The sequence below is a fragment of the Falco peregrinus genome, chromosome 16 (genome assembly GCF_023634155.1).
Source record: "Falco peregrinus isolate bFalPer1 chromosome 16, bFalPer1.pri, whole genome shotgun sequence".
In the NCBI taxonomy this organism is placed as follows: Eukaryota; Metazoa; Chordata; class Aves; order Falconiformes; family Falconidae; genus Falco; species Falco peregrinus.
Genome location: NC_073736.1, coordinates 3,058,659 through 3,086,222, shown reverse-complemented (window position 1 = coordinate 3,086,222; position 27,564 = coordinate 3,058,659). Strand labels below are relative to the sequence as shown.

Sequence of the window (27,564 nt, the reverse complement as noted above, 5' to 3'; positions counted from 1 at the left end):
CTGCCGGGGGGGGGGGGGGTCGCTGCTGCAGGCACAGGCTGCGCATCCCCACGCCAGGCTGGGATGCTGGGAGCGGACTGGGGTGTCTCCCTGGGGATTTTGGGGTCCCCAAGCCCCCCGGTGCTGGCTGGGGTGTCACCCCGTGCCTCATCCCTGCTGCTCCCACCCCTGCCATACCCCGACACCTGGGGGGGGGGCAAAGTTATCCGGAGGGAGAAAAATAAAAACACTGCCCCAAAACCAAGCGGGCAGCCCCCCCCCCCATGCCTCTGGGCACCCCCAAATACCTCTGGGTGCCCCCAGACACCTCCAGGCAGCCCCTCGGGTTCATTGCCACAGCACCAAGCACAGGCCCCCCCAGCACCCTCCAACCCAAACCCCACAGGACCCCCCCAACCCCACTGCAGGATCAGGCCTCTGCATGACACTAGCCTGCAGCAGACTGGGGGGGGGGGGTGTGTCAGGCTGTATCTGGGGTCTGCCCCTCAAAATCGCTACCCCAAGCTGCGTGTGTCTGCCCCCCTCTGTGGGGCCAGGGCAGCTTATCCCCCCCACCCCAAAATATTTGCACCCCCTGGGCTGGCGGACCCCCCTGCCCACAGGGCGAAGGCTGCAGGAGACCCCCCCCCCTCCCCTCCCTGGGACCCCCATCACCTTGGGGGTTTTGGCAGGGTGCTGGGGGGGTGTCTGGGTGTCTTTGCTGTGGGAGGGGGTGTCTGCACTGGGGGGCACCCCACTGGAGACCCCCCCTGCAGCCCCAGCTTGTGATGGTCCAGAGGGGAGCGTGGTGAGTTGGGGGTGCGGGGGCTCCCCGGGATGGGCGCTGGAGCATCACCGCATCTTTGGTGAAATTGGAAATTAATTAATGAGCGGAACAGGCGGCGTTTGGCAGAAAAAAGGGTTAAAGCAGCGCGGAGGAGAAGAGGTGAAGGCCGAGGGCTGGCGGAAAGGGGGGGGAGCGGGGGGGGGGGAGGGGGGGGCTGGGGAGAGGGAGCGCGGCTGTTCGAGAACATCCTGTACCCTCCTGGCAAAAACAGCCCCGGCGGGGGGGGGGGGGGGGGGAAAACCATCTGCCCCCCCCACCCCGGGGTACGGGGGGACACGCTGGGGGCACCCGGTGGGTGAGCAGGTGGGGAGGGGGGTGCAAAGTGGGGTGCGAGCCTGGTGATGGGGTGAGACTGGGGGGGGGCTGGAGCGCCTCCCCCCCCCCCCAGCTTCGTACTCCTCGTTGTTGCTTTCTAAGTGAGGGGGGGCTGTGTGCGAAGCTGGGGGGAGGAAGGGGCACCCCAGTGCTTGCACCCCCTCTACTCCCCAGAGCAAGGCAAGGTCTCCCGGGGGGGGGCATACCCCTTGTGTCCCCCCCCAGCTCCAAACAGGGCGCAGAGGGGGACACCAGGGTCACCCCAGCAGCCAGGGATGGGGTTACACTGCTGCCGTGCCAAGTGGGGTGCAACCCTGGGGATGGGGTGAGACTGGGGGGGGGGGGCACGCTTGGGGTGCCCCCCCCCGCAATGCCCCTTCAGCCTCATAGTCCTCATTGCTTTTTAACCAAGGCGGGGGGGACCTGGAGGAAAACGGGGGGGGGCGGTGCAAGGGGCACCCCAATCCTTGCACCTCTCCATTGCCCAGGGTGAAGTAATGTCCCCAGCGAGGGGGGTGCATCCCTGTGTGTGCCACCCACCCCCCCCGGCCCCCGCCCCAGGGGGTCCTCACTGCATCAAAATCTGCCGGCACAAGGATGCTCTGCGCACAGGCCCCCTCCCAGCTCAGGGTGGCCCCCCCTGGGGTAGGGGCCCCGTCCCCGGGGCTGGCAGCACCCCACACACGCCGGGGGCCCCTTCCTGTGTTTGTTAAGGCGCCGTGAGTCAGGCGTCTGGTTTTCGGTTTAAGCCAATATTTACCAGCCCAGAGCTGCCAAAATAAAGCTGCCGCTTCACCAGTAAATATAGGGCTGAGATGGGGGGGGGGCATTCATGTGTGCCCCCCCCCTCCCCAGCACAGCCACCTCCATCCCACCCTCCAGTGCTCCCATCCTCCTCCTACCAACATAAGGACACCCTAAAAATGGGGACGCCCCAAAATGCCCATCGTATACACCAACAGTTGGGCCACACTGCCACCCCCCCCCCCCATATCCCCCTCCTCCGGTGAGGGGGTGACCCCCAAAGCAGGGCTCAAGGGGTGTCAGGGCTGAGGGGCAAAGTGCATTTCACACACACACCTCCCCCCCCCAAGGCTGAGCTGCCCCTGAGGTTGGGGGGTCCCTGCGAGGCTGGGGGTCCCCAGGGCTGGGGGGGTCCCAGGCTGCGGGCACGGCATGCCTGCCCTCTGCTGGTGCTGGCACAGCTGGAGCCAGGGCCTCGGCCGCATCCTGCCCACGCCAAGGACACAAAGCCCTGGGTGGGGCTGGCCCTGGGCAGGCAGGGCTCCCAGTATCCCCAGTATACGACCTGGGTGATGCCAGACTCTCCAGGGTGCTCCCCACTGGCGTGTGGGGCTGAGGATGCCGTGCAGACAGTGAGGCCAGGTTGAGACCCCGTGTCCCCTGCCCTGTGTCCCTTGCCCCGTGCCCTCCCCCTCTGCCTGGGGGGTCCTGTCTGCTGCAGCAGAGGGGCTGCTGTCCCTGTCCCCATCCCCATCTCCTCCTTCACCCAGGCCTCATCCTGCAGCCATGGGGACATGGACCTGGTGGCCTCCTGCCAGGACCACCCCAAGGAGACCAAGATCCTCAAGGCTTCGCCACCCACCACAAATCTAAAATTAAAATCCAAGTCAGCGTTTCCCCCTCTTGCAGCTCTGCCAAGCCCAGCTTGCAGGGGTGCTCTGTCCCCACACTGCCCCCCGTGTCACCCCCTCGATGGGGACCCCCCCGGCTGTGCCACCCTCCTAGCCATGTCCCCGGTGTTTCTGCAGGTACAGGTCCTCAAGCTGCTGGTCACCCTTGTCCAGGAAAGAAAATTTCCTGCAGGGCATCCTCAGCAGCCAGGTATGGCCTCTGGCCCCCCATGGCCCCCTCACGGCCCCCCCCCCAGTGCAGAGGTACCGTGGGGTGCTTGGGGTGGTGGGGAGCAGCACTGTGGGTTCCTGGTGCTCGTCCTACCCCCAGGGATAGGAACACATAGAATCCCCCCTCCAGCGACCCACTTGGCTCCTGCTGCCCCCCCAGCTCTGCCAGGCGGCTGCCTCCTCTTCCTCACCCCCCCCGCAGCATGGCTGCACCCCCTCCCCATGCCCAAAACCCTGGCTCCAAGCTGGGCATCACCCCCCACCCCCCGCAGCCTAGGGGCAGGGTTAAGGGGATTTGCCCCCTTGCTGGGGGCTCCCAGCATCCCCTCGCCCCAGGTCCATCCCAAATCCCAAAGCTCCCGCCTCGCACAGCTGGAGAAGCTGCTCTAGGGGATGCTGGTGGAGGTGCCACATAAGGGGCCCCTGCGATTCCCTCCCCTCCCTCAGATTCTGGGGCTGCTGCATCTTCCCCTCCCCTGCACCCCCTTTGCTACCACTCCCCACACACAGAGCTCCCCCCGTGGCTGGCTGCTGGCCTGGCCCAGCTTACTGTACAATTGCATATGACGCACACACACATATAGGTAAAGCCATCGCGTCCCTGCAGCTTTTTCTGGGACCTTCTGGCCCTGCTGCCCCATCCTGGCACGGAGGGATGATGCATCGAGTGAAAAGGCCGGCTTGCGGCTCGGCAGATGCTCTTTACTTGACCTTCCTGCATCCAGGGCAGTGCAGGCAGTCCAGGCATCCCTGGGGAGGGGGAAAGGCAGGGAGGCAGGAGCAGCAGGGGGGGGCACCCGGGGGGGGTCTCTTCACCACAGCTGGTAGAAGGCCCGGGGGTCCTTGCAGGTGCCGAAGTCACTGTTGGTGATGGAACCCACGATGGTCCTATCGGTGTCGCAGGTCAAGCCGCTCTCGCAGGGACACTTGTAGTAGACGCCATAGAGGCTCTGTGGGGAACCAAGGCAGGGTGCAGCATGGGGGACGTGCCCCCGGACCCCCCCAGGAGTAGGGGAGCACGTACCTTCGGGGAGCACTCCTGGAACTCGGCCGCCTTCGGTGCGCATCGGGCCAGGCTCAGGCCACCGGTCCGGTGGCAGCAGCCGCTCTTGCACTGGGCGCTCTGCAAGCACAGCTCCCCGGTGTCCTGCGCCACGAGGTGGGTGTCAGCGGTCCCTCTCCATCCCCCCTTACCCTCCCCCCACCCAGCCCTGGGCCCGGGGGGCTTGGGTGGGTGTGGGGCACCAGCTGTGCCTTTCGGCTGGGGCTTAGTACCGCTGCGGGCACGCTTGAGCCTCCCACCCTGCAGCGTTTCCTCGGTTTGGCCCAAAATACCGCCCGCCGAAGCGCTGTTTTCTGCTGGGCTCATGGGAATAGGGCTGAGACACCGCAGGGATAGCATCCCCCCTGCCCCATTCCCTGCGACCCCCCCAGGGAGAGGGTCCTGGCTGGCACAGGCAGCTGAGCCCTTCAGTCTCATCCCACTTCCAGGCTTTTCCATGCCTTTACGCAGCTGCTCTCCCTGGCTCCGAGACCCCTCAGCCCCAGAAAACCCAGCACACCATCCCCGCCTGCCTCCGTTTCTGCAGCCCCCGTAAATTTTGCACCCCCTTGGGGCTGCCCCACGGAGCTGCTGCCGCAGACCCCTGCAACCCCCCGATGCGCTGCACCCCCCATCGCACCACTTGGGGCATCCCCCGGCTGTGGCAAAGACGGGGCGAGCGTCCCCCTTACCAAGTTGAAGATGAGCCCCCGCTTGTGGGGCGCGGGCAGAGCCGGGGCCAGCAGCAGCAGGGCCAGGAGCAGGCGGGGGGGCAGCGCCATGGCCACGGTGGGCTCGCTCGTGTCTCGGCCACGGGCCGGCGGGTGCTTTATAGCAGGTGTCTCCATCAGCTGATGTGGCTGCTCCTATCACAGCCCAACCCGTGGCACTGGGGCAGCGCCTCGACGCCCCGCGTGGGGCAGGGAAACAGCAATGCCCACCCTGCCAGGCCCCGTCCGCCCCGCGCCAGCGATGTCAACCTGCCCTTTGGCGGCTCCTTCGGCTGAAGCGAACACAAAGCGATGGTGCTCCTGTGCTTTTCCCTCCTCCCTCCTCTCCTTCACCCTGGCTGTGGGCAGCCATGGAGCTGGGGGTCCCCGAGACACCCTCCTTGCTGGGCATTGCTGACAGCTTCACGGGCAAAGCAAGAGCCGGTGGCACGGGAGCTGTGCTCTGCGGGAAAGCGCCCACCCCCACAATCCTCCATCGCTCCAACCTCATGACCACAGACACCAAGAAACCCACTTGAGAAAGCCCGAAGTGTGGCAGGAGCAAGCCCACCCCCCTGCCAGCATCCCGCCAGCCTCGCTCGGCACTCCGGAGCCTGCTGATGTCCCCAGCCCATGGGCCACCACCTCACCCTGCCCTGCCACCTATTCCCTCTGTGTCTCGGTGCTCGGGGGATGCGGGGGATGAAAGGAGAGCAGCCCTGGGAACGGCCTGGCTTCTCGCACCCGCGGCGGCCCGGCTGCCCTTGGCAATGATTAACGCCCTGGCAGCCCTGGCCTTCGGCGCCCGCGGGGGTGACGCTGAGGCTGGCGCTGGCTGCGGGGTGACCGTCATGCTGGCACATGGCGCCCAGGCCCGTCGGCGGGAGCGGAGCCGCTGCGGTCCCCCGGGATGTGGGGCAGATGTGGCTCCTGGAGAACAGCCCCGAGGTGGCTGTGAGCGCCCACAGCACGTTGGGTCCCTCTGGGGCCGCCCAGGCTCCGCTGGCAGCAGGATGAGCCACGTCCCTTTCTGCAGCAGGGCTGTGGGGACAGTCCCCTCCCTGCCTGCAGCCCCAGCCAGCCCTAGAGCTGACAGGGGGGTCCAGGGGCACGCAGCCCCCCACGCCAACGATGCTGTACCCCATGCACCCTACTCCAGGGGGGGAAGACCCTGGTGATACCAGCTGGGAGCGCGGAGGGGCACAGCTGAGGTGGCACAGCATCTGGGACACATCCTGAGGCACATGACATCCTGGGGAGCATCCCAAGGTGCACCCTGGGGACATCCTGGGACACATCCAGTGCACGGTGCAGCGCAGGCACATCCTGACACATGTCCTGGGGGTGCACGGCACATCCCGGGGCACACAGCGATGCCCAGAGGGCACAGGGTGCATCCCGGAGCACAGCTCAGGGGCACAGGGCACATCCCAGGGCAGATCCCACACGGGCCTCATCCCACAGGCACTGGGCACGCCCCAGGGTGCGTCCTAGGGCTCGCGGTGGGGACACAGGGTGCATCCCCAGGGAGCATCCCCGGGATAGAGGGCATACCCTTGGGACACATACCAGGGGTGCATCCCTGGGGCACATTCCGGAGACAGAGGGTCCATCCCAGAGGTGCATCCTGGGGACACAGGGTGCACCCCAGGGGTGTGTCCCGGGGGTACAGGTCCCATCCCAGAGGCACATCCCGGGAGCATAGGTCCCATCCTGGAGGCACAACTCAGAGGCACATACCGGGGGTGCAGGTCCCATCCCGAGGATACAGGTCCCATTCCAGGGGGGCAAGTCCCATCCCAGCGGCACATCCCGGGGTCCCATCCCGAGGACACAGGTCCCATCCCGGGGCGGGCAGGTCCCATCCTGGCGGCACAACTCAGAGGCACATACCGGGGGCGCAGGTCCCATCCCGGGGTCCCATCCCGAGGACACAGGTCCCACCCTGGGGGTACATCTCGGGGTCCCATCCCGAGGCGGGCAGGTCCCATCCCGGGGGCACATCCCGGGGGCCCATGTCCCATCCCGGGACCCCATCCCGAGGATACAGGTCTCATCCCGGGGCGGGCAGGTCCCATCCTGGCGGCACATCCCGGGATCCCATCCCGCGGGCGCAGGTCCCGTCCCGGGGTCCCATCCCGAGGACACAGGTGCCACCCCCGGCGGCACATCCCGGGGTCCCATCCCGAGGACACAGGTCCCACCCCGGCGGCACATCCCGGGGTCCCATCCCGAGGACACAGGTCCCACCCCGGAGGTACGTCTCGGGGTCCCATCCCGAGGACACAGGTCCCACCCCGGCGGCACATCCCGGGGTCCCATCCCGAGGACACAGGTCCCACCCCGGAGGTACGTCTCGGGGTCCCATCCCGAGGCGGGCAGGTCCCATCCCGGGGGCACATCCCGGGATTCCAGGTCCCACCCCGAGCCGCTCCGCCCGGCTCCTCCCGCTCCCACCCCAGCGGCGGGGGGGTCGCGCCGGCTCCTCCCGGGTCCCTCCCCGGCTCCTTCGTTACCGGGGCGGGCGAGGCCGCCGCTCCGGGGCGGGGCGGGGCGGGGCGAGGCGCGGGGCCGGTACCGGGGGTCGGGGGTCCGGGGGTCCCGGGCCGGTGCCCCCGCCATGCCCAAGCTGCTGCCGGCGCAGGAGGCAGCGCGGATCTACCACACCAACTACGTGCGGAACGCGCGGGCCATGGGGGTGCTCTGGGCCCTCTTCACCCTCTGCTTCTCCATCCTGATGGTGGTGACCTTCATCCAGCCCTACTGGATCGGCGACAGCATCGACACGCCGCAGGCCGGCTACTTCGGCCTCTTCTCCTACTGCATCGGCAACGCGCTCACCGGCGAGCTCATCTGCAAGGGCAGCCCCCTCGACTTCGGCACCATCCCCTCCAGCGCCTTCAAAACTGCCATGTTCTTCGTAGGCGTCTCCACCTTCCTCATCATCGGCACCATCCTCTGCTTCAGCCTCTTCTTCTTCTGCAACGCAGCCACCGTCTATAAAGTCTGTGCCTGGATGCAGCTGGCAGCAGGTGAGCGGGGCCCAGGGGCTGCTTCCCCCTCTCTGCCCCCCTGTTGACTCCACCATGCGGGGGCTGGCCAGGCGAGGGGCACCAGCATAACCTCTGTGTCCCATTTGCTCCCCCTTACTGGTTACCAGTGGGGAGCTGGCAGTAAGCAAAGCCTTGTTGGAGCAGCTGAGACCCAGCGGACTCGCTGCACGTTGGCGACGCTCTCCCCCGTGCACTGCTGCTGCTGCTGCTACTGCTGCTGCACCATGCGGCACCAACAGCCCAGCCACGGCCCGTCCCCGCTTACCTGGGGGAGGTTTCCTCTGGCCATCGCTCCGGCTCAGCCCCACGGTGCAGCTTCAGAGCATCGGTCCAAGAGCACCGCATGCCGCAGGGCCGGGGCACGGGGCTCCCTGCCGCGTTCGGGATCCTGTGGGAATGAGGCAGGGAGACAGTGATTACAATTGCTGGGTGATTTTGGTAACTCCCTGAGCCCAGCGGATGATGTACTGGGGAGGTAGAACAGGAGGACGGGACTGACCGTAGCACTTGGTACCATCACCCACATTCTCCCGTTTCTCTGCTCATCCCTGCACACCTCCAGCCTTCCCCATCCCTCCCCCAACACTGCGAGACACCCGAGATACCCGGTAACCCAGCTCCTGCAGTCGAAGCCTCAGCTGAAACCCAACCCAGCCCTTTGCTGCTCCTGAATCATTCATGCTGGCACCAGCTGCAGCCCCTGGGTGCCCCCCCGGCAGGGACCCCCCGGCTGACACCCCCCGGGAGGACAGCTATGGCATCGGGGTTGCTCCAGTTCCCAGCTAAAGCAGCGGGGCTCAAGCAAAGATTTAGATAAGAGGCTTGGGGCAGCTCAGCCTCCCTGGGGAGCAGAGCAGGGAAAGGCTTTGCTGTCGTATCTGGGGCTTGTACGTACGATTTTGTGCTGGATGGGGGAGAGAAACCCAGCGCCGGCAGCTCCAGCCCCACGGATGAGCCTGACCCATCCCCAGCAGCCCACTTTCTCCACCTCAAACGGGCTCTCGGGAGCTTTTGAGCTGCCACTGGGCAGGTGCTGCTGCATTTCTGGGAGTTATTGTACAGAGGGGGCAGGCGACGAGAGGATCCATCTTCTGGCCTTTGCACCAGGGTGTGTTTTCACGGGAGAAGTGATTCCTTCCCGGCTTCCCCCATTTCTGTGCGCCCCTCCTCTCCCTTAGCTACAGCGAAGAGTAATTAAATACAGGAGAAACCAGCTGCTCCTCAACGAAGAGAAATGCTCCCTGCAGACGTAGGAGGCTGCCCGCTGGCCTTGCTGCTCTCCCGTCCCCAAGCCAAGGGGAAAAAAACATGGACAAAGCACAAGGCAGCTGCCCCAGAGTGTTTTCTGGTCGACCGAGCACCCAGAGATGGAGAAAAGGCAGGGAGCATCTTGCTGCTGCTGCAGGAGGCTGCGACGTCCAAGATGGGCAGGGACATGCGTGTGCTTGTCCAGGGCTCCCACCACGGGGGTGTTTCAGGGCTTCACACCCGCACGAGAACACGTGAAGGACCAGTGACTCCCGTAACAGCGGAGGATGCGAAGAGCCTCCGTGAGTCACATCCCAAAGCCTCGTGGATGAGCTGGGCTCTTCTCCCTCCCCAGCCCCGTCATTCTTCTCATCCAGCAAACGCAGCGGTTTCTCTGGGTGTGTGTGGAAGGAAAAGCACTTTGGAGATTTTGGGACGGGAGCTGCTTGGCAGCTTCAGCCCTTGGGCAGCTGGTGCTGAGCCTGGTGCAGCTCCCGCAGCAAAGCCGCACAGGCGCTGTGCCGGGGACCTGGCTGCGTGTGCCGGGGCTGGAATACTGCGGGAGGAGCTGGTGGCTGCCGGCTGGGCTGGAACCACCACAGCTGAACAAGCAGAAAAATCTGTTGGCAAAGCTGCGGCCGATGGCAGCTCTACCACGCGCCGAAATCCAGCTACGCGCGGGGTGCCGGTGAGGGTCTCCACCTCGCGCAGGCTGCACCCATTCGGGTTTTGCTTGGAGAAAATATTTCTTTGGAGCCACGTGGCCCGGGATGCGGAGGCAGGAGAGAGGTTGCCTGGGCAACGCAAGGATGGAGATGCTGCCGCAGCATGTCCTTGACTGGGAGCCTTGCCCTGAGCCGGTGGGCAGGCAGCGTGCCGCATCCTGCTCCGCCATGGGAGCGGAGCTGAGCCCACGCGTGATGGGCAACCACAGGGCTGCTCCAAGCCTGGTTAGCCGGCCCGTGGTGGTTTATCCCTTTGCAGCACGGTGTGGCTGTGCTCCTCCGCTCCCCATCTCCGCACGCCAGCCGGGCTCGGTAGCTCGCAGCCGCTGTAACATCTCCCTCTCCCCGCAGCTACTGGGCTGATGATCGGCTGCCTGATCTACCCCGACGGCTGGGACTCGAGCGAGGTGAAACGCATGTGCGGGGACAAGACGGACAAGTACACGCTGGGCGCCTGCACTGTGCGCTGGGCATACATCCTCTGCATCATCGGCATCCTCGACGCCCTCATCCTCTCCTTCCTGGCCTTCGTGTTGGGGAACCGGCAGGACAACCTCCTCCCATCTGATTTTAAAGTGGAAAATACAGGTAAAAGCACCTAGGGCTGCTGCAGGGCCTCTCGACCCGGCAACGGATTCGTGTTATTTGGGAAGACGGTGGCTTCCTCCAGAGCTGGCGTTGGCCACGGATGCCAAACTGAGCCGGGCTGCATCTCACACACCTGGGGCTTTCTCCCCATCCTGTTTTTAATTTATTTATTTTTTTACCCCTTTTTGAAAATAAACCTAGAAAACACACCTGCATCCTCAGTTTTCCACCATACGCTATTAACACTGCAATTATCTTTTTGTTTTACAGAAGAGGGTGAGGACTGACAGAGCTGATCACCACGTAAGTGATGCCCATGGTGATTCTTCCCAGCACACGTTAGATTTTAATTACTGAAGGACTGACTATAAATTTTGGTGCTATAGTCCCCCCCTTTTTTTTTGTGATTAAAGGGGAAATACTTCACTTAGCCTCCAGAAAATAGAAAAACAAATCCTTGCCAAGTGACCAAAAAAAAAAAAAAAGCTTAAAATTGGAAGTCACACTCTATTTGGTAACATCTGACCTATTCTTTCTGTTCCCAGGGTCACTGAGCGCTCTTCCTCCATCAGCCCTTCACTTTAAAGTGACTTTTCCAGGAACTTTACACTTACCAACTTCTGTGGATTTTCTACAACTGTTCACCAAAGGGGCCACCGTCAGCTCGCACTGAGTTTATTGGATAGAAATAGCCCAAAGTGGACACAGGATTTTTTTGGGGGGAGGGGAAGGGGAGGGATAGCGATTTACTGCTTCTTGGGTTTGTACATCTTCTTTCAAGGAAATTACTTCTGAATAAAAAAAAAAAAAAAAAGCGTTAAGTGTTTTGGATTTTGTGCTAGTCTCCTTGGGGCAGGGGACGTCCTCTGCCACATCCCTGACTGCCCTTGTCCTTTAAGACACTGTGACACAGCCAATTCCCAGCAAAGCCATGACTCAGCTTTCCACTCCGGGCAACAATAACCAAACACAACCTTGGAAAAAGGGCATTTTTCAGGGGGAGGAACAGAAGCAGGGCCACAGCAGCCCTGTACCGGCACCCGCAGACTGCAGCAGATGGGGCCAGGCAGCAGCACGCTCCACCACCCAATTAATCCCCCGGAGCCATCATTCCTCATCACATCCAACACCCATCTGCAGCAGCCTTTGGCACACTTCTGCAGAAGACAAAGCAGCACGTCATCCTGTCCGGCTCTTACCTGGTCACAAAACCCCCAAATTAGCCTGTGTTACCATTTTTCATCTCTACTGGCTCTAACTTTCTGGGTTCCCGCAGCACATTCAATTCAGTTCTAACAAGCACCGTCCAGTTTTACGCTCCCCAAACACTTTTTGCAAGGTTGTTAACACAGCAGACGCACAACAGACTTTGAGAACATCTTTTAGAACAGAAAAATTCCAGCAGATTTGTCCTACTATTGACTACTCTTCTCCCCTTTTTAAAATACATCACAATACCAACAGCAAAATCTTCAGCTGCACCATCTCCCTGTGTCTCATTCTGGAGATCCCAGTGCTCACTAGCAAAGAAAATGGAATCAATGGGCCACTAGCTCAGAAAGAACAGACTTACAGAGGGAATATATAAGGAATAGGGCTCAGTTATTAAATAATCTGTTTATTGTACGGCTTTCACAAAGAAAAAAAGACAAAGCACCCAAGTAGAAAGAATAAAAATGTATTTTCCTTCAGGTTTTAGACTGACACAGCAAGTACAAATCCTTTAGTGTGAGCACTTTACGGCAATTTGGAAATTTTAACAAACCCCAAGTGGATGAGCACACGGTACAAGACTGAATCCTGACAGCTCCTTCTCCAGGTCTTCAACTGACAAGCTGACTCTAGCCTTGGCCATCATGGTCACAACCTCCTCCTCCACTCGGGAGGCAGAGGGAAGGGAAGGAGCTCTCAGAGTCGAAGCGTGCAGACAGACCCCTTCTAGGAAAAGTTTTCATCAACCAGCCTCAAGCGCACAGGACCGGGTGAGCTTTCAAGACAACAGAAATTGGTTTTGCCCTGCTAATGTATCTTCACAGTATGTAGACAGTAGGTATTTTGGAACCCAGTCCTGTCTGCAGGGATGGAAGTGACACGCAACTGGAAAACTCCAGATGAAAGGGGGGAAAAAAAAGTCAAATCAGCAGTTTAAAACTCTTGGTATGTTACCTTCCTTTAATTTTAGATTATATGCAGAGAGAACCTGATCTACCCCTAAAAGAACATGCAGCAGGATTTGCATTAATAAGCCCAATCAGGCACTGGACCAGAGAAACTCTTTTCAAGTGGATTAAATGACACCAAGGGTTATGAAGGAACGACCCTTACGAACCAGGATTTCCAAACACACATACAGGAGTGACATGTTAACAGCGGTCTTGGCAGCTTTGGCAACGTCATCGTCTCAGATAGCATCTGCGTGGCCTCCAGCACGCTCCTGCAGCGACTTCTGTCCTCTGAGAGCCACCAGGAATCCAAAAGGCCTGTTTGGTCCGGGGTAAGGAAGTGCCTCTGAAGTCTCAGCGCTGCCAAATCTCGCTTTAGAGTAGAGTAGGATGCACTGCATCTGTAACAGGATGTGCAAGTCTAGAAGAAGCCATCATAAAACTATCAAATGCCACAGTGATTTAACTTTTAATTAAAAATTAACCCATCTACTCATTATATCCAACCCCCTCTGAGAAGTAGTAGAAACCCCACAGAACATTTTCATTTGGGGTAACTCTAGAAACAGCTTCTAATCCAGTATCTACATGGAAAAGTCAGTTCTCTTCCACTTCTGCTAGCTCTCCTTGTGCTAATGGCCCAGAAAATAAAAGGCAGTCCCTTCCAGGGAAGTTATTTCTGAAGGCCAGCACCTGAAGCAAGTTAAGGGAAAAGAAATCTGTACACTGGGCCTTCAAGTGTTGATTTTGAAAGTCACGGGCTATAGCATGGCTGTGATACAGCCCCTGCCGCCCTCTTCCTGGGAAGAAAGTGAATGGTCAAAAATTAAGAGCCAGAGTAGACTGCATCAGTGAAAGCCAGTCTCTCACAGACACAGCAACTGCTTCAAGCAAGGCAAAAAAGTGCCAGTAAGGGGTAAGAACCAAAAACCTTAACAGCTCACTAAAACGTTAAAAGAGTTGCCTGTAACAAGGCTGCCTCTGCAGCCAAAGGGTGCACCCGTCAGTCTGCTGAAGACCGTGCATCCCGTCAGTTCCAGCTTTTGCTTATCACCTTTTAGTTGCAGGCATTGAAGTAGAAAATGTCACCGAGTCCAGAAACTATTCTGACTATCTGGGCACAGGGAAGGAAAAAGTAAAGGCAGGGCACTTCGGAGAAAGAAATTAAGGATACTAAACCCTAGGTTTAAATAGCTCTTTACAAAAGATTTAAGCAACTAGAACTAAAGAAAAGTTATGTGACCGGAAAGCAAAGAATACAGCAGATGTCTAGAAAATGATGGAGGATTTTGAGGTCTTTGCTCTACAAGGAACTAACACCACCGTGGTGCCATCTGTTACTTCTCACCCCATTGCTAGCTACCGGATCAACAGCAGGGAATCGACTCCTGAGTCAGGGAGATAAGGAGGCGTTCAGATCTTCACATCCCCCCCCACGAAGAAAGGAGAGCTGAAGGTTAGCTAAGAGAGCTTATGCGGGCACAGGGCGAGCTCACATCTGTAACACACGGTGCGTAACAGTGAGCAGACTCAGGGAAAACTTCATATTCTAGTCAATTAAGTCTTTGGCGAAGCCCAATCAAGGCAAAACACAGATGATGCCCACTGGCTGAGGAGAGTCCCCATCGAGTCACACAAGCAAACTCAGCAGAACAGATTAGATTTATCTAAAATCTTGGAAGCCGTGAAGGAAGAACTTCACACGGAAAATGAACAAGGGAAAAAACAGATCTGGGAAGGGGCAGCTGGGTGCGTGTACGCTATGCTGTAAACCAGAGTGTAGTGCTGTGGCATCGGGCTGAAGCCTCTAGGAGTTAAGCCAGGGGTGCCTGAGACACTCTGCTGCTGTAGCTCGTTTCTCCGGGATCAGCTCCAACATAGGTAATAAGAAGTCTGTGAATGCAGCTGCCTCATCTTGGGACCACTCGTATTTTTCCACCAAGACTTCAAAAAGGCCCCACGGCTTCAGTTTGGTGATGTGCTTCAGATCACCTGGAAACCAAGACAGACAGGTTAAGTGCAAGACACGGGACCAGAGCAGCTGAATAAAATAGGCTGAAGAGCTACACAAGACAGACTGAATTCAGAAACTGTTCGGAGTAGCTGGCTGCAGGGAGCATAAAATGGTAGGGCATGCTGAAGGAAGAAATAAAATTAAACTAAAACCCCTTTTCTATCTGCTTTTGAAGACTGTTCTAGAAATGTACTTCCTTGAAGGCTTTTTTTCCCCTCCTGCTATTTCTGATCCAATACCAGCAAATCATACAAGTTGACATGGCAGATAAACACTGTGCCGTTGACTTTGGAATACACGAAGCAATGTTTGAGGAAGCAATACACTGCTAACAAAAACGCGTTTGTCTTATAAAGAAGTATTAAACTAGGTCAAAAACTTCGAGACTCAGTACATTTCTGAGGTATTCAGGGCTTTATGATAATGGTATAATGTGTCCTGAGCAACACGGCTCAGGATACAAAGCACTATTTAGGTGACTGGCATGCTAGAAATGGAACAAAGTTGTCTAGAGACAACTTCAAAGGTGAGTCAACACCTCTAGTTGACAAAGATCAGCTAAATAAAGCCAAATCAGTACTGCGGGTATTTCTTCAGACTTGTTTTTCTACCTGGTGTATTTGATCTACACCGGGATGCCAAGTACTAGGATGTAGGATACTTTTAGCAGTTAGACAAGAACGTCTTATATTTAGCTGCTGTTTTACTGATTAAGTCTTTCCTTTGTTTTATGAAAGGCTTTAAGAGGCATCTTTGCCAGCATCTATTGTTAATTAGTATTTCCAGCAAGGCACTCTTGTGTATTTGGGGCAGGGGATGAGGGGATAAGTGACATTTGCTTTGTCTCCTTTTACCTTTTTTGGTGAAAAACTCCTTGGAATATTTTCCTGCCAAAATGAGCTTGCGAGGTATTTTCCCCAGAAGTTCTATGATCAATGCAATGTGATCTGCATTTTTTTCAAAAGAAAAAGACAATGAGACACATCCTCACAAGACAACTGCCTGTCCCCGTCTTTCTTATAAGCCCCCTTTCAGTACTGCCAGGCCACAGTAAGGTCTCCCCAGAGCCTTCTCTTCCCAGCTGGAACAACCCCAGCTCCTCAGCCTGTCCTCCCAACAGAGGTGGTCCCAGCCCTCTCATAATTTTTGGGGCTTCTCCTGGACCCATTCCGACAGGTCCATGTCCTTCCTACGCTGGGGACCCCAGTCAAGGGGGAAGGGGAAAGAGGTAAAGGCAATTTGAGGCACGATCAGTCTGAGAAGCAAGACAGACTCCAGCGGTAAGAGGAATGGGAAACACCAGAACAAGAACATGGACTTTATTGCAGTGTTTTACTGCAGAGGCTTGAGCACAGTTGGTGCCAAGTTGGGTAAATAATCTGTTTGCAAGGAGCCTTTGCATTGCTAACTCGTAAGAGAAGGCTCATCCTGAAGAAGCAACCTGTATTTCGTGGCCCATTTAAAAAAGGAAGAGACTTAGACAAACATACCTTCATCCCGTGAGTAATCTTCCCCAGAATGAGGCTCAAAGAGATAATCTCCTGTTGCTAACTCAAAGGCCTAAACAAAGAGAAATGAGCACATTAAATCACTTTAATACATCTCGCACACCGTCAGATGTGCTGCAGATTGATTTTTGCATATCTCTGTGGGCAAGAAGCAAAGCTGCTGGAAGATTAACCTGCAAAACTCCAGTACATCATTACCATCTGAAGATGTGCAATTACTTTGCAACATTTTAACAACTGCATTAAACAACACCATAGACATACTTATGATGAATTCTGGAACGCGGGGTAATGCAGTACGCTTGTGTGAAACTGTAAAAACTTAAGGCATTTCATGCGCTTCGCCTCTCTTCTGCCTCAACAGCATTTTGCAAAATGGTGTCATGTCCAAACTCTAGGGTTTGTTTGGTTTTTTTCAGAAAGATTCTCCCCTCTCCCCAGATTTCAGATGAGACATTTTTCAAACAGTTAATCCCTGAACATTTGTCTGTAGATACAAAAATGTTTTAAATGAGAAAAACATTTCATTCATTTCAACTCACCGCTCCTAAATTCCACGACATTTACCCATTACATATTCACTTTTACTCAAAACAGTACCTCTGACTTTCTGTATTCTTAGGTTTTTTTAGGGACTGCTGTTGACAAACTAGTAAATTAGGACTCGTGAGTAACCACTGTATCATTTTGGCCCCACGTTCTGCAGAGACAGCATGACCCTACCGCATTCTCTTTCACCACATTCATCAAAATCTCAGCTTGTTCTCCCAGACAGCGGAAATTATTTTACTCACTATTTCCCAAGTTTAAAATACAAACCTCAAGCTCTGATTTGTAGAAAACAGAGAATGGAGACACCAAAGAGGTACACTGAGTAACTGACTAGACTGATTATTTTTTTTTAATCCTCATATTCTACATTTGCCAGCTATTACGGGAACAGCTACAGCCTCATCTCAGCATTACTCAGATTATAAAAGGATTCCAAACATGCAGAGCATGCATACAATTAAAATATCAAAATATACTGAAGGTATCTGTGAAACAGTGCTGAATGCAGCAGAAAGGCTCTTTATATAGAAAGATTTTTGTCTTCAGAATTGCATAGTTGTCTTGTTTTTCCAGAAAGCATGACGACAATGTACAATCATATTTGAAATCTGCCAGTGCTGTACAACAAAACTTTCAAAAGGAAAGCCACATGTGGCAAACAGAAAAAAAAAAAACCCCAAAAACAAAAAACCCCCCAAAAACCAAAAACCCCCCAAAAACCCAAACTCCACCAACCAAAAAAACCCCTACCAACTAAAAAAACCCCAAAACTCCCCAAAAATTTTGGTATGGAAGCATGGTATTCAGCAAGTCTGTAAGTCGGCTGAACACCTGGCGAGGTTTTTTTGCCAGGCCAGGCTAGTAACCTGGCAGTCCAGAGTGTGCAGCACCTGAGCTGCCCCGAAAGCCCTACAGAAACAGTTTAAAATCCCCCAGATGATCACACTCACCATGCACGCTGTGCTCCAGATGTCAGCAGGGGTGTTATACCCTGACCCTATCAACACCTCCAAGGATCGATACTGTCTTGTCTGGATGTCTTCAGTGAAGTGCTTGTGCTAAACAGAAGAAATGTTTTACTGAACAGTTATGAGACTGCTTATAAGAGGAGAATCAACAGCCTGGAAGGCCAGAGTAGATCCAAAGCCATTCCTGTTACATTTAATCTGAATTTTACATCCTCATTAAATATATCCTTATATTCCTACAAGTACTGTTTAACTGCTCTACGTGAGACGCTCCTACTTAAGTAAAACAGTCCAGCAATTTAGAGAAAAGCAAGCCACAAAAATAGAGTAAGGAAGGACTGTTTCAGAAGCTGCACCCTCTCCGATCACGACAGACAGGCCACGACACAGCTACCTTCAAGCAGATAAGCAAGACCAATGTAAGAGAGACCACCCTGCCAGGTGCTGCAAGCCTGGTGTGCAATTCTGAGCCTGAGCCTCATCTCTCCCATGAGATCGGAAGTATTTTGCCATTTAAGAAGCCAAGTAAACCAGACACTTGTTCTATTTGAAACGTCAAACCTTTAAAAGCAGCACAGCCATCAAAGAATAAAACTCTGAGTCTCTTTCATGTGCTCATGAATCCACTGAAATGGTTTGACAAGCTAACGAACCACAAAACTAGCACATCAGAGCAGTTGTTTGCAACTCACTCTCTCCAGGAGAGCCAGACTCCTTCAGAAGTTTCACATATGCAGATTTCTACACATTATATGTGATACCATTCACAGGCCTATTAGAAGTGATGTCATGACCAGCGAGAGGCACCCAGAACACAGGCTGAAATCCCACGTTCGAGTCTCCACTCCCCTCTCTTCCCCCCCCAAACACAGCTTCAAACTGTCACTACTTTCCCAAGCAGGCCCAAGAATTTATTTTGCAGATCCTTTCCCATCTTGGCATACTGTGAACGAATTAGCAGGTTTAAACAGTCAATGTGAAAAGACTGTAAACTTACCACCCAGCAGGCATTTCCTAGGTCAGCAATCTTCACTTTGAGCTTATCTGCATTCTTGGGCTCAAGAGGATTAAGAAGGAAATTCCCAGCAGTTGATTTTCCTAGAGGCAACATGTACAACAGCTGATTAAAGCTACATGGCCAGTGTCACCATCTGTCATCCAAATCCCAGCACCCTCTCCCTACCCAGGAAGGGGCTTTGCTTATGGATCAGAACTTTTCCCTCCCTGAAACCTAGGTATAAAACCCAGCAGCCTGCGCTACCAACAGCGGAGATACCACCATTAACACCCGACTGGTGTTACAAAGCAGAAGGACAAGTAAGCATGTGCAATTAGCGACTGTTTCCCAGCCTTAAACAGTCTGTCTATATCTAAACAAGCTTTTTAAATAAGGGCATTGCCAGCAACAAAACAACCCTCTCTCAACCCTCAAGTCCTCCTAAATCTTTGAAGGAGAGTTCACCTATTATAGCATCTTTTGACAGAGCCATCACTCACTGCTGCAACACAGACAGTTACAAGAGCTAAAGTATACATTGAGAAAACCTTAATGACACAGCAGAGAGCAAAAATACCAAGTCACTAAATTACATCCAGCTGTAGGTCTAAAGCAATTTGGGAGAGGGCTGTGAGAAGCAAAATACACCTAGTAATCTAGCAGGTGCATTCAACTAAATGCAGTTCAGGTTTCAAAATATTTAAATCTCACTGGCTACTTTTCATGCATGTAACTCCCCAGCAATACCCTGCCAAAAAATGCTACAGGATTTTTTTAGAAAAGAAGTACAAACGTTAGTTTCTCCCTCCTCCAAGCAGAAAGTTTATCAATTGATTCAAGTTCTTAACACACACACACTGGAATGCACTTAAACTGCAGTTTAAACTATTGATTGTCTTATATTCTCCCAAACTACAAGACTTCCAGTTTTTTCTCCCTGAAACAAACCATATTTAAAAAAAAGGCATCTTTTTTTTTTTTTTCCCTACACAGTATAAGCTTTGCTTTAGAACGGCTGCATTTCCAGTTGTGGGAACACATTTACTCATCTCAAGTAACTGAGAGGAGTTACCCATGCCCCATGATAAAAATAAAACTACCAGAACACACTGAGTAGTACTCAACTCATAATTTAACAGCCAGTGACAATTTGTAGACTTAATTTCTAACTGTTAATGCAAATCACATGTGCAACACTTGATACAAAGGAGTTCCTATACTGAAAAACAGATGTATAGGTACTTTTAAAAAGCGGGATATTATGCAATAGTCAAAACTCAGGTACAACTGTAACTGGAAGCTACAAACAGTGTATGTCTCAGAGTAGGACTGTCAGGTTAATTACTCCTGGCAGGAAGAGTCTCAGGCAGGTGGTTCTGATCACTCCAGCCTACAAAATTCAGGTTTCTATTAATACTCTGACGAAGCGTCGTAACACAACTCTCCCACACAAAGGAGAACAGAGCCCTTTCTTACAGGGCTCCTCTTATACCTTTGTTGTCTGACGGGCTATTATTCTCATTCTCGTCCTCCGACGGTATCTCTGTCCGGATGCTTTCTTGCAAATGGTTAATCTCCTGCTCATTGAAAGATCGTTCTTCATTGGAGGTGGGCTGACACACCATGGAATCTTCCGAAACTAAGGGCACGAACGAGTCCGACATTGCTTCTTGAGGCCTGTTCTCCGCTTCACCGTTACGCTGGCTGTAATTACAACTATGGAAGTTCTCCTTCTGCGTACGAGGGTGATCGCCACAGTCATTGGCATTGTGAAGGTCATCCTCAAGTCGCACAGACCCTTGATTGCCGGAGTCTGGGAAGTCCGTCATTTGTATCACTCCGTTGCAGTTTATTTCTGGTACGCATTTTTCTACGCTGCTTTCCATCAGAACAGATGGCTCTTGTACAACGACTTCAGCTGGAAGGGGGGAAAAGAAGAAGAGAGCAGAATATATCTCAACAGAGTAACAGCTGAAGCTGTTCAAGGGAGCCCTCGGAAGTAGGCAGTTCTCAAAACGTAACCAAACACAATCATTCGTTAATTCAGCTTGTTAGTAAGAAACTTCCTAGCCTCTTTCACTCTACTCATGCCAGCATGAGTAAAAGGACAACGCTGTGCTGCTTCAGCAATACTTCAGGTCCATACCTGTCTTTTTGCTGACATTTTCCTCCGGTGGACTAACTTTTATAAGCATTTCCAGAGGGCTCTGAGCTTCCTCTTCCTCTTCAGGCTGTGTCTGCCCTGGGCTTGCTTCCTTCTCCATTTCCTCTATCTCTTGCATTCGCTTCTCTAACAACTCAGCCTGCCGTTTCTGCTTCTTTTTCAACTTCTTTTTCTTATTCTTTGACATTTTGTCAGCCTACACATAAACAAGCAGAGAAATTGGACTTAGCATCTCGTATTTCAGTAGCTCCAAGACATGTCTAGTTTTAATTTATTTAAGAGCTGAGGAAGCAGTCTGGAATGAAAACTCTAGAGACAGCTGTTCTCCAAAATGAAAAGCAGTTATTAAGGTTTTTGGAGCAGTTGTCTATGGCTCTTACTAGTGCACATCTGTCCTGACCTGAGAAACCTACAGCATTCGCCAAATGAAGGATCTCAGATGCCACAGACAACAGTCACCTTCACAACAGATCTCGGGACCACCAAAAAGACTACGCACTCTGGAGATACATGAGCTAATACTCCTTGTATCTCCAAGACAGCATGAACCCCATGCCTATGTATGACAAACACAAATCACAATTTTCCTTCTGATATAAGGCTGCTTTCCCTTAATGCTGACTGCACTACGATGCAGTAGATACTATAAGTAGATATATACTTACGCACAAAAGCTATTACACTTACTGGTTTTGGCTGTGGTGCAGTGCTTACTGAAAGGGAAAGGAAGATCAGGAAATTAGTATGTTCATATTAAGAAACTGCAACTGCCTTCTTATCTGAAGATAAGCTTTTTCCTGTGTGGTTTGGAAACAGCATTTTAAAGATATTGGCAAATGTTATTTTGAAGGCTTATTTCTCTACAAAAGCACAGCCAGAATAAAAAAAAAAAATAAATCAAGAAAAACATGAAATGAGTAAATAAATACATAATTAAAATTACACATAGCAGACTTGCTTGACTGATATCAAAGACTTACACTTCCTGCCGTACAGCTTCATTTACTGCATGTATTATACATCTTACAGAACAGAAAATGCAAACCAAAGCATTAAAATACCAAAGTTAAGGCAGCTTCCCTAAGCTCTGCTATGCTATGATGGGCTCGGCTAAATGCTGGTGTTGTCAGATGATGACAGACAGCCTTCCAATACACACTGCAGTAGTTCTTGAAAACTACGCACTGGTACAGATGGATATTCTGAGGACGAAAATGAGGAACTAGGAACAAGAGAGAATTTGCTCTCAGATCTTTAGGTCAGTTAGCACATGAAGGAAGCTATTTCTGCCACAAGGCTTTCAAACTTCTGCAAACTGATGCCAGGTAAATCATCTTGTTGAGAGGTTCATGAAACGCATTTCCAGCACCACACAACAAAAGGAAATTAACTGCTGAAGAAAATGCGAGAAGTGCCTCACCACATCTTCACTCCAGCACTGTACTGAGTGCATTAGCATTTCTGCAGTGTGCTGTATGAGACCGCCCTACTTTACCAGTGCAGCCGATTTAAAAGCAGGTGCCAGCATGTGTGTATCCTCCATTTTTCTTATATAAACAACTGCCTTCCCCATCATCTTTGAGTTACAACTTATCACTAATGTCACAATTTACACTTGGCTTTTCAGAGTTGACTTGCATTATTGTTCCACTGTACTCAGGTGGTTTTCCCTAGTGAGATTAGTGATGATTTGGGGGGTGTGGGGGGAAATAGCACCAATTTTCAGGAAAAGAAGCACCTGCAGAGCCAGATGGTGGGGGAGCCCCAGATCTCTGCCACTCTGTTGCTTCTGCAGCCAGCCTGCGGATATACTGGTCGTTAACGCAGAGAAGAATGTTCTCAGGTTTAATATCTGTATGAATGATTCGACATTTTGTGTGCAAGTAATCCAGACCCTGAAGAACCTGCAGACAGGACAGAAGGAAATCAATCATTAGAAAAAGCAAAGAATAAGCAAGCTGAGAGTGAAGGGAAAATGCAAAATTGCATAGGATAATTAGTCAATCTAAAGGACTTCAGTGTTTGAGAATACAAATTAGAGTTAAATGTGATCAGTTGTTACTACTCAGTTCCAGAAAATACAGATTTGCATACAGATTATACCTATGAATTTAAAATATTGTCTCTTTACCCTCATAAGTGAAGGTTAGATTTTTCAACTGTGGCAAGTTAATACCCTACAATAAAATCCTGCTTTCCTCCTTCCCTCCACCTCACACGCAGAACAATGTTTCTTCTTGGGCAACCATCCAGCAGGAAGAACAGGTTTCTCTTGCTCTTCCCATCACTGAGCGCTGTACTTACTTGTGACTTGATTTAAAAAAAAAAAAACCAAACAAAAAACTTGCACTTATGAGGAATAACCAGGGTAAGAAGAGGTTAAAAGCAAAGCCAGCTTCCCATTATGGTTTAAGTGTCAGAAAATAAATATCCGTAGCAGAAAGTTTTTGCAGTAGAGAAAGGCAATATTAACCCAAGAATGATTTCGTTGCATGAGATACATCACTGACTTCTAACTTTTGTTTTCTTGGGTCTGAGAAAGATCATTGAAAGAGTTCTCGCTGGGTCAAGGGGAACAGTGCAGTCAGAACTAGGGTTTACCTGTTTGATGATCTTTTTGACGCAAGGGAGCGGAAGCCCCTGATAATTTGACTTGATGATCCACTTCAGGAGATGATGCCCTAGAACTTCAAACACCATACAGATATCTGTAACTCAGTCAAGGAAAAAGGTGGACACCCTGAATCAAGGAGCCCTGAATTCCCAAGACTGAGGATCAAAAGAAATCCATACCAGTTAAGCACTTTATAGTGAAAAACCCTCTTCCTTCTGACACAGCTTAGAGAAGCTGCCTTCCTTAACAGCACCATCCTATCCCACACATCGGTGTCATTATCCCAAACCTAAAATACAAAGGAATGGAGTTGGTTAGGGCAACAGCAGCAAACTCCTGCTTTGGGTGGAAGCCAGTTACACAAGCAAGCACGCATCAGTATTTCCAGCTAGTATTGAAACAGCTTCAAGCCAACAAGGCGCATTTTGGAACAGCGTAGGCTCTTGCCCCAAGGAAAACTCAATGCCAGATCTCTCTGTACCAGCATTAACTGAAAAGATAATACAATTTCCATTTCATAAGTCATTAATTTCAGAACAATTAAGTTACTTTCTCTGCCCTTCCTTGCTTCTTTACCAGCAAAACAAACTTTTGACAAGCCTGTACTTCAACAATATTTACATTATCTGCTTTTTGTCTGTAAGATCTCAACAGCTACAGTCACTTTAGTGACATATTTAGTATTGCACGTTTGCTTTAGAAGCCAAACTTCCAGGAGTTTATTAGGCTGCTTTTGTTCTACACTGGCAGAAAGCATGCATGTGTTTCACAACAGCAAAAGAAATACAAGATCAAGACAACACTCAGTGCTAGGTATCAGAAAAAATAGAGGAAACTCATTATGGGGCTATTGTGTTCTAAAAGTGTTAAAATGTGTATAACCTACAGCTCAGTTCTCTCAAGCACCCTCTTAATTCTTACTGAAATAAAATTCAAGGTACTGCAAAGCAGAAACATGCACAAAACTCTATAAATTTCAGATGTTAAGGGTGTATTACTAGGACTTTGCACAAATAGCTGCTTACTAGAAGGGCGTTCACAGAACAACAGCGTATTTTCAAAGCAATACACTTCACACATCCTAACAACATTGATAAAAGTCCAAGGTAAAATGCTTCCCTAACTAGAAAACACTCTTATTATCAAGTTACAGACTGCATGTTTTTTTTTCATTAGCGATCTTAAAATTTTGTACTGCTTTGCTTAAATAAGAGGTTACCACCACGCTGCTTGCAGAATTGAAGGGCTGAGCCAGACGGGCTCTCTTACCACAAAGGCACATCGGACATGCAGTCCTGATTCACAAAGCAGATTCAGCCACCCATCTCTCTCGTTAAAAGCGTGACTAAGCAGCGCCGTCTCCACAACTGACACATCTTACTGAATGATCATCCTGGATCTGAGCTTAGCAGGCAGTCTGGAACCAGAGAAAACTCTATGGCGGGTTTTCTTGGACAGTGAAAGGGCTGCCTGGGCATCACACACCAGCCCCGGCATGACAGCTATCCAGCAAACTCCCAACTTTATTTAATTCTTTGCCTTTATTTCACAAAAGGATACGAGAACCATTAACTCCTGAGATCTTGAAGTCATCTAATAACTGAACAACTCTCTCTTTACTTGGATCATTTGGATCACTGTTGCGAACCTGCAGAGAAAAACAGGATTGTGTTCCTTGAGGTAATTACCAGGCAAGAATTTATTTTGAAGTCAGATCTACTGCACTGCTGTTAGGTTCTTGTCCAAATTCTTTGCAGCTAGATGATCCAGAAATATCAAGCACATGATGAACATGAACTCCCCAAAATTAATTTAAAAAAAATAAAAATTGAACCCCACTCTCAGGCACTCACCGATTTTAGCAACTTGATTTCATCCAGTGCTGTCTCTGTGTAGTGCTCTGCACTCTTCACCACCTTCATGGCCACAAATCTCCTCCCTCTACACACACACGGTAAGTAAATTGGAGATTGTTAATGCTCATACAAAGAATTTATTCTCCAGGATTATCCTAACTCCTTCGCACCTAAGAGAGCTACTTATTGAAGGCATCATGGAAAAATAAGGTTCAAGCACTCATGAAGATTGCCTTTGGGTCTCATTTTGTAAAACACCCATGTTAAGTCATTTCTCAAATGAAGTAAGTCAGAGATTACTGAACACAAGAGCACTCTTACCACATACATGGGTTGCCCTGTTAATTCCCTCCCACACATTTGCATGCGCCATGTCAAAAGAAACTTCTGTGCCAGGATGTGGACCCCTACATTTTGCGTTTCTGTCCAAAGGTGAAAAGATGCTTCCCGATCATGTTTGTGCAACGCGGCGCACGCCTGCCAGAAACTCTAGCTAGAATAGCAAGACTTACTGGATGTCCCAAGCTAGCCACACAGTGGAGAAGTGGCCCCATCCAAGCTTCCGAATCACATGGTATCGTCCATTAAAGAGATCTCCTATTTTCACAAGGTGGTAACCACCTAGAAAAACAGCGGGAAGTTGATATATCAAGAGATCTTCAGAAAGTGCTGAAGAGCAGGTATGGGGAACAAGCATCACCCCTTGAGGCAGACTTACCTGATGTGTTTAAATTTTTAATCATATAAACAAATGCAAATGTTTCTCTAATTGGATCTTGCTAGAACATAGACACAGTATGTCAGAGGAAGAGCTGTGAACAGCCCTCTAGCTGATTGAAAAGTTTTAACATAATTGAACTAGAATGACCGACTTTTCCTCCTCTTCAATGTAGGTCACCACTGCAGCATCACAGAAGACTATTTCCTCAGCGAAAGCATCTGAAGTCTGCTGGGCTGAGCCCCTTTGGAACACACAGCTTATGATGTTCATTAACAGAATCTTACATCTAAATACCAGCCGTGCTTTTGCATGCTCCATCCCCATAACAGAGTACTGCAGCCAAGATCCCCGCAGTTTCCCTTGCAACTGCCTTCCTGACCGAAAGGCACTCTGCCATTTAACATGGCCACTGAAAAGAGGCAAGTCTCCTCCCTGCACCCCTCGTATCTCTCACACTGCTGACTACGCAGGAAGATTCCATGATGGAAGCAAAGACACGAAAAGCCAGACAAAGACACAAGGGAAGCGCAGAAAACAGAATGAGGAGAATAAACTGTGATTGTTAAGGTCTAAATTTTTGCCAGAACCTGGAATTACACCCTAGACTCCAGGCACTTACTGTTATTGTGGTCAGCAAGTATCACCCATGAAATGCATGCTTTGCGAGGAAAACTCATCTCTCTTGATTGAGTTGTTCACAAACAAGACACAGAATTGCTATCCATTACTTCATTAGCTCAAGCAGCAATAGTCCCTTTTCTTCGCTTAAAGATTTCAGTTACAACAGTGACAGCTGCACCAATTGCCAATTCATACAATGGCTTTCTTCTTTCCACCAGCTTTCCGACAAAAAAATCTCACAAATACTCTGGCAGCATGCTGAAAGCAATGTACATGCTTTGAAGTAAAGCACTGAAGCGTAAGAAACGCTGCAACTGAAGTTCCCTGTGCTATTTCTACTTTGCCTTTTTTTTATACATATATATACATTTATACATATATATGGCAGTTGTCTTATTCAATACATACAATAAATATAAGCAGTCTTACAGAACACTTGGAGGTGGGGGCACAGACTCAAGCTTCAACTAATTGACCAGCTGATTTTTATGATCAGTGTTCTATCTTTTTTTAAGTATTTGCTATGTTACACATAGAGCCTGATCCTTTTGATATTGAATTATATACTGTGGCACCCCCATTTGCTCTGTATTTAGTTTCTGCTCAAAGAAACAGCAGAAGACTGCATTTGCAGACAGCAAATTATCTGAGGAATGGATATTATGATGATCTTCAAAAAAACCCCTGAAGAATCTGAAAAGCGTCCTTTTCCTGATGAAGTTCAAAAAGGAATCGAATGCCTGCTTGCTTTTACCAATTTTGAAAGCCCACTGGCAGAGAGGAAAAGCTAACAGCTTTAAACGTGTTAAAAAAGCTTTTCAACTCAAATACTGAATGGTAATAGAGGGAACCTTGGAGAAATGAAGAATAGTTTCTCCATTTCAGGTTAGGTTGAAAAATATTATTGTTATGCAGTTTAGTTTCAAAAAACACTTAAAAGTAAGAGGGAGTCTATTTTCATTCTCCGTAGTGGATGGAAATCGAGGGAATTTCTTGATTACATTGAAAATCCTGC

General features: G+C 51.2%; 3 protein-coding genes across 10 annotated transcripts in view; 1 reads left to right on the top strand and 2 right to left on the bottom strand.

Moving 5' to 3' along the window:
• Positions 1–3,555: 3,555 nt before the first annotated feature.
• CLPS (colipase) lies at positions 3,556–6,602 on the bottom strand. Of its 7 annotated transcripts, XM_055819990.1 has the most exons (6): positions 6,499–6,602; positions 6,328–6,385; positions 4,990–5,179; positions 4,741–4,875; positions 4,031–4,153; positions 3,556–3,956 (listed from the first exon to the last, which is right to left on the bottom strand). In XM_055819990.1, the coding sequence occupies exons 1-6, from the start codon at positions 6,554–6,556 to the stop codon at positions 3,819–3,821; spliced, it is 702 nt and encodes a 233-aa protein (XP_055675965.1). In that variant the 5' UTR covers positions 6,557–6,602; the 3' UTR covers positions 3,556–3,818. The 7 variants fall into 7 exon arrangements, with proteins under 7 accessions (XP_055675965.1, XP_055675962.1, XP_055675964.1 ...); XM_055819987.1 differs by having other exon boundaries at positions 3,558–3,956; positions 4,741–4,914; positions 5,033–5,221; positions 6,328–6,538; XM_055819989.1 differs by having other exon boundaries at positions 3,558–3,956; positions 4,741–4,914; positions 5,033–5,179; positions 6,328–6,538.
• Positions 6,603–6,773: 171 nt separating this feature from the next.
• Positions 6,774–11,149, top strand: LHFPL5 (LHFPL tetraspan subfamily member 5). Its single transcript, XM_055819979.1, has 5 exons — positions 6,774–6,908; positions 6,956–7,790; positions 10,136–10,372; positions 10,643–10,675; positions 10,918–11,149. Exons 1-4 carry the CDS (start codon positions 6,774–6,776, stop codon positions 10,657–10,659), a joined length of 1,224 nt encoding a protein of 407 aa, XP_055675954.1. The 3' UTR covers positions 10,660–10,675; positions 10,918–11,149.
• Positions 11,150–12,034: 885 nt separating this feature from the next.
• SRPK1 (SRSF protein kinase 1) overlaps positions 12,035–27,564 on the bottom strand; it is a 28,129-nt gene continuing 12,599 nt past the window's right edge. For both annotated transcript variants that reach the window (XM_055819975.1, XM_027789772.2), the window contains 13 exons: positions 25,720–25,828; positions 25,205–25,292; positions 24,912–24,999; positions 23,339–23,445; positions 22,476–22,641; positions 21,425–21,450; positions 20,720–20,933; positions 20,066–20,491; positions 18,574–18,674; positions 17,559–17,666; positions 16,039–16,108; positions 15,403–15,495; positions 12,035–14,526 (listed from right to left, as the gene is read on the bottom strand). In XM_055819975.1, the coding sequence (XP_055675950.1) occupies positions 14,342–14,526; positions 15,403–15,495; positions 16,039–16,108; positions 17,559–17,666; positions 18,574–18,674; positions 20,066–20,491; positions 20,720–20,933; positions 21,425–21,450; positions 22,476–22,641; positions 23,339–23,445; positions 24,912–24,999; positions 25,205–25,292; positions 25,720–25,828 (1,781 nt within the window). In that variant the 3' untranslated portion in view covers positions 12,035–14,341. The remainder of the gene's footprint in view (positions 14,527–15,402; positions 15,496–16,038; positions 16,109–17,558; positions 17,667–18,573; positions 18,675–20,065; positions 20,492–20,719; positions 20,934–21,424; positions 21,451–22,475; positions 22,642–23,338; positions 23,446–24,911; positions 25,000–25,204; positions 25,293–25,719; positions 25,829–27,564) is intronic.

Bases quoted from the DNA above. Each gene is read 5' to 3' on its own strand.
- CLPS (XM_055819987.1), bottom strand. From the start codon at position 6,516: ATGGGACCTGCACCCCCGGTATGTGCCTCTGAGTTGTGCCTCCAGGAT. The intron at 5,222-6,327 runs GTATGTGTCCCA...GCTTTCCCGCAG, and splicing joins GCCCCAGGGATGCACCCCTG to AGCACAGCTCCCGTGCCACC. The intron at 3,957-4,030 runs GTACGTGCTCCC...GGTTCCCCACAG, and splicing joins TCCAGGAGTGCTCCCCGAAG to AGCCTCTATGGCGTCTACTA.
- LHFPL5 (XM_055819979.1), top strand. From the start codon at position 6,774: ATGTCCCATCCCGGGACCCCATCCCGAGGATACAGGTCTCATCCCGGG. The intron at 6,909-6,955 runs GTGCCACCCCCG...CCGAGGACACAG, and splicing joins GTCCCATCCCGAGGACACAG to GTCCCACCCCGGCGGCACAT. The intron at 7,791-10,135 runs GTGAGCGGGGCC...CTCTCCCCGCAG, and splicing joins CTGGATGCAGCTGGCAGCAG to CTACTGGGCTGATGATCGGC.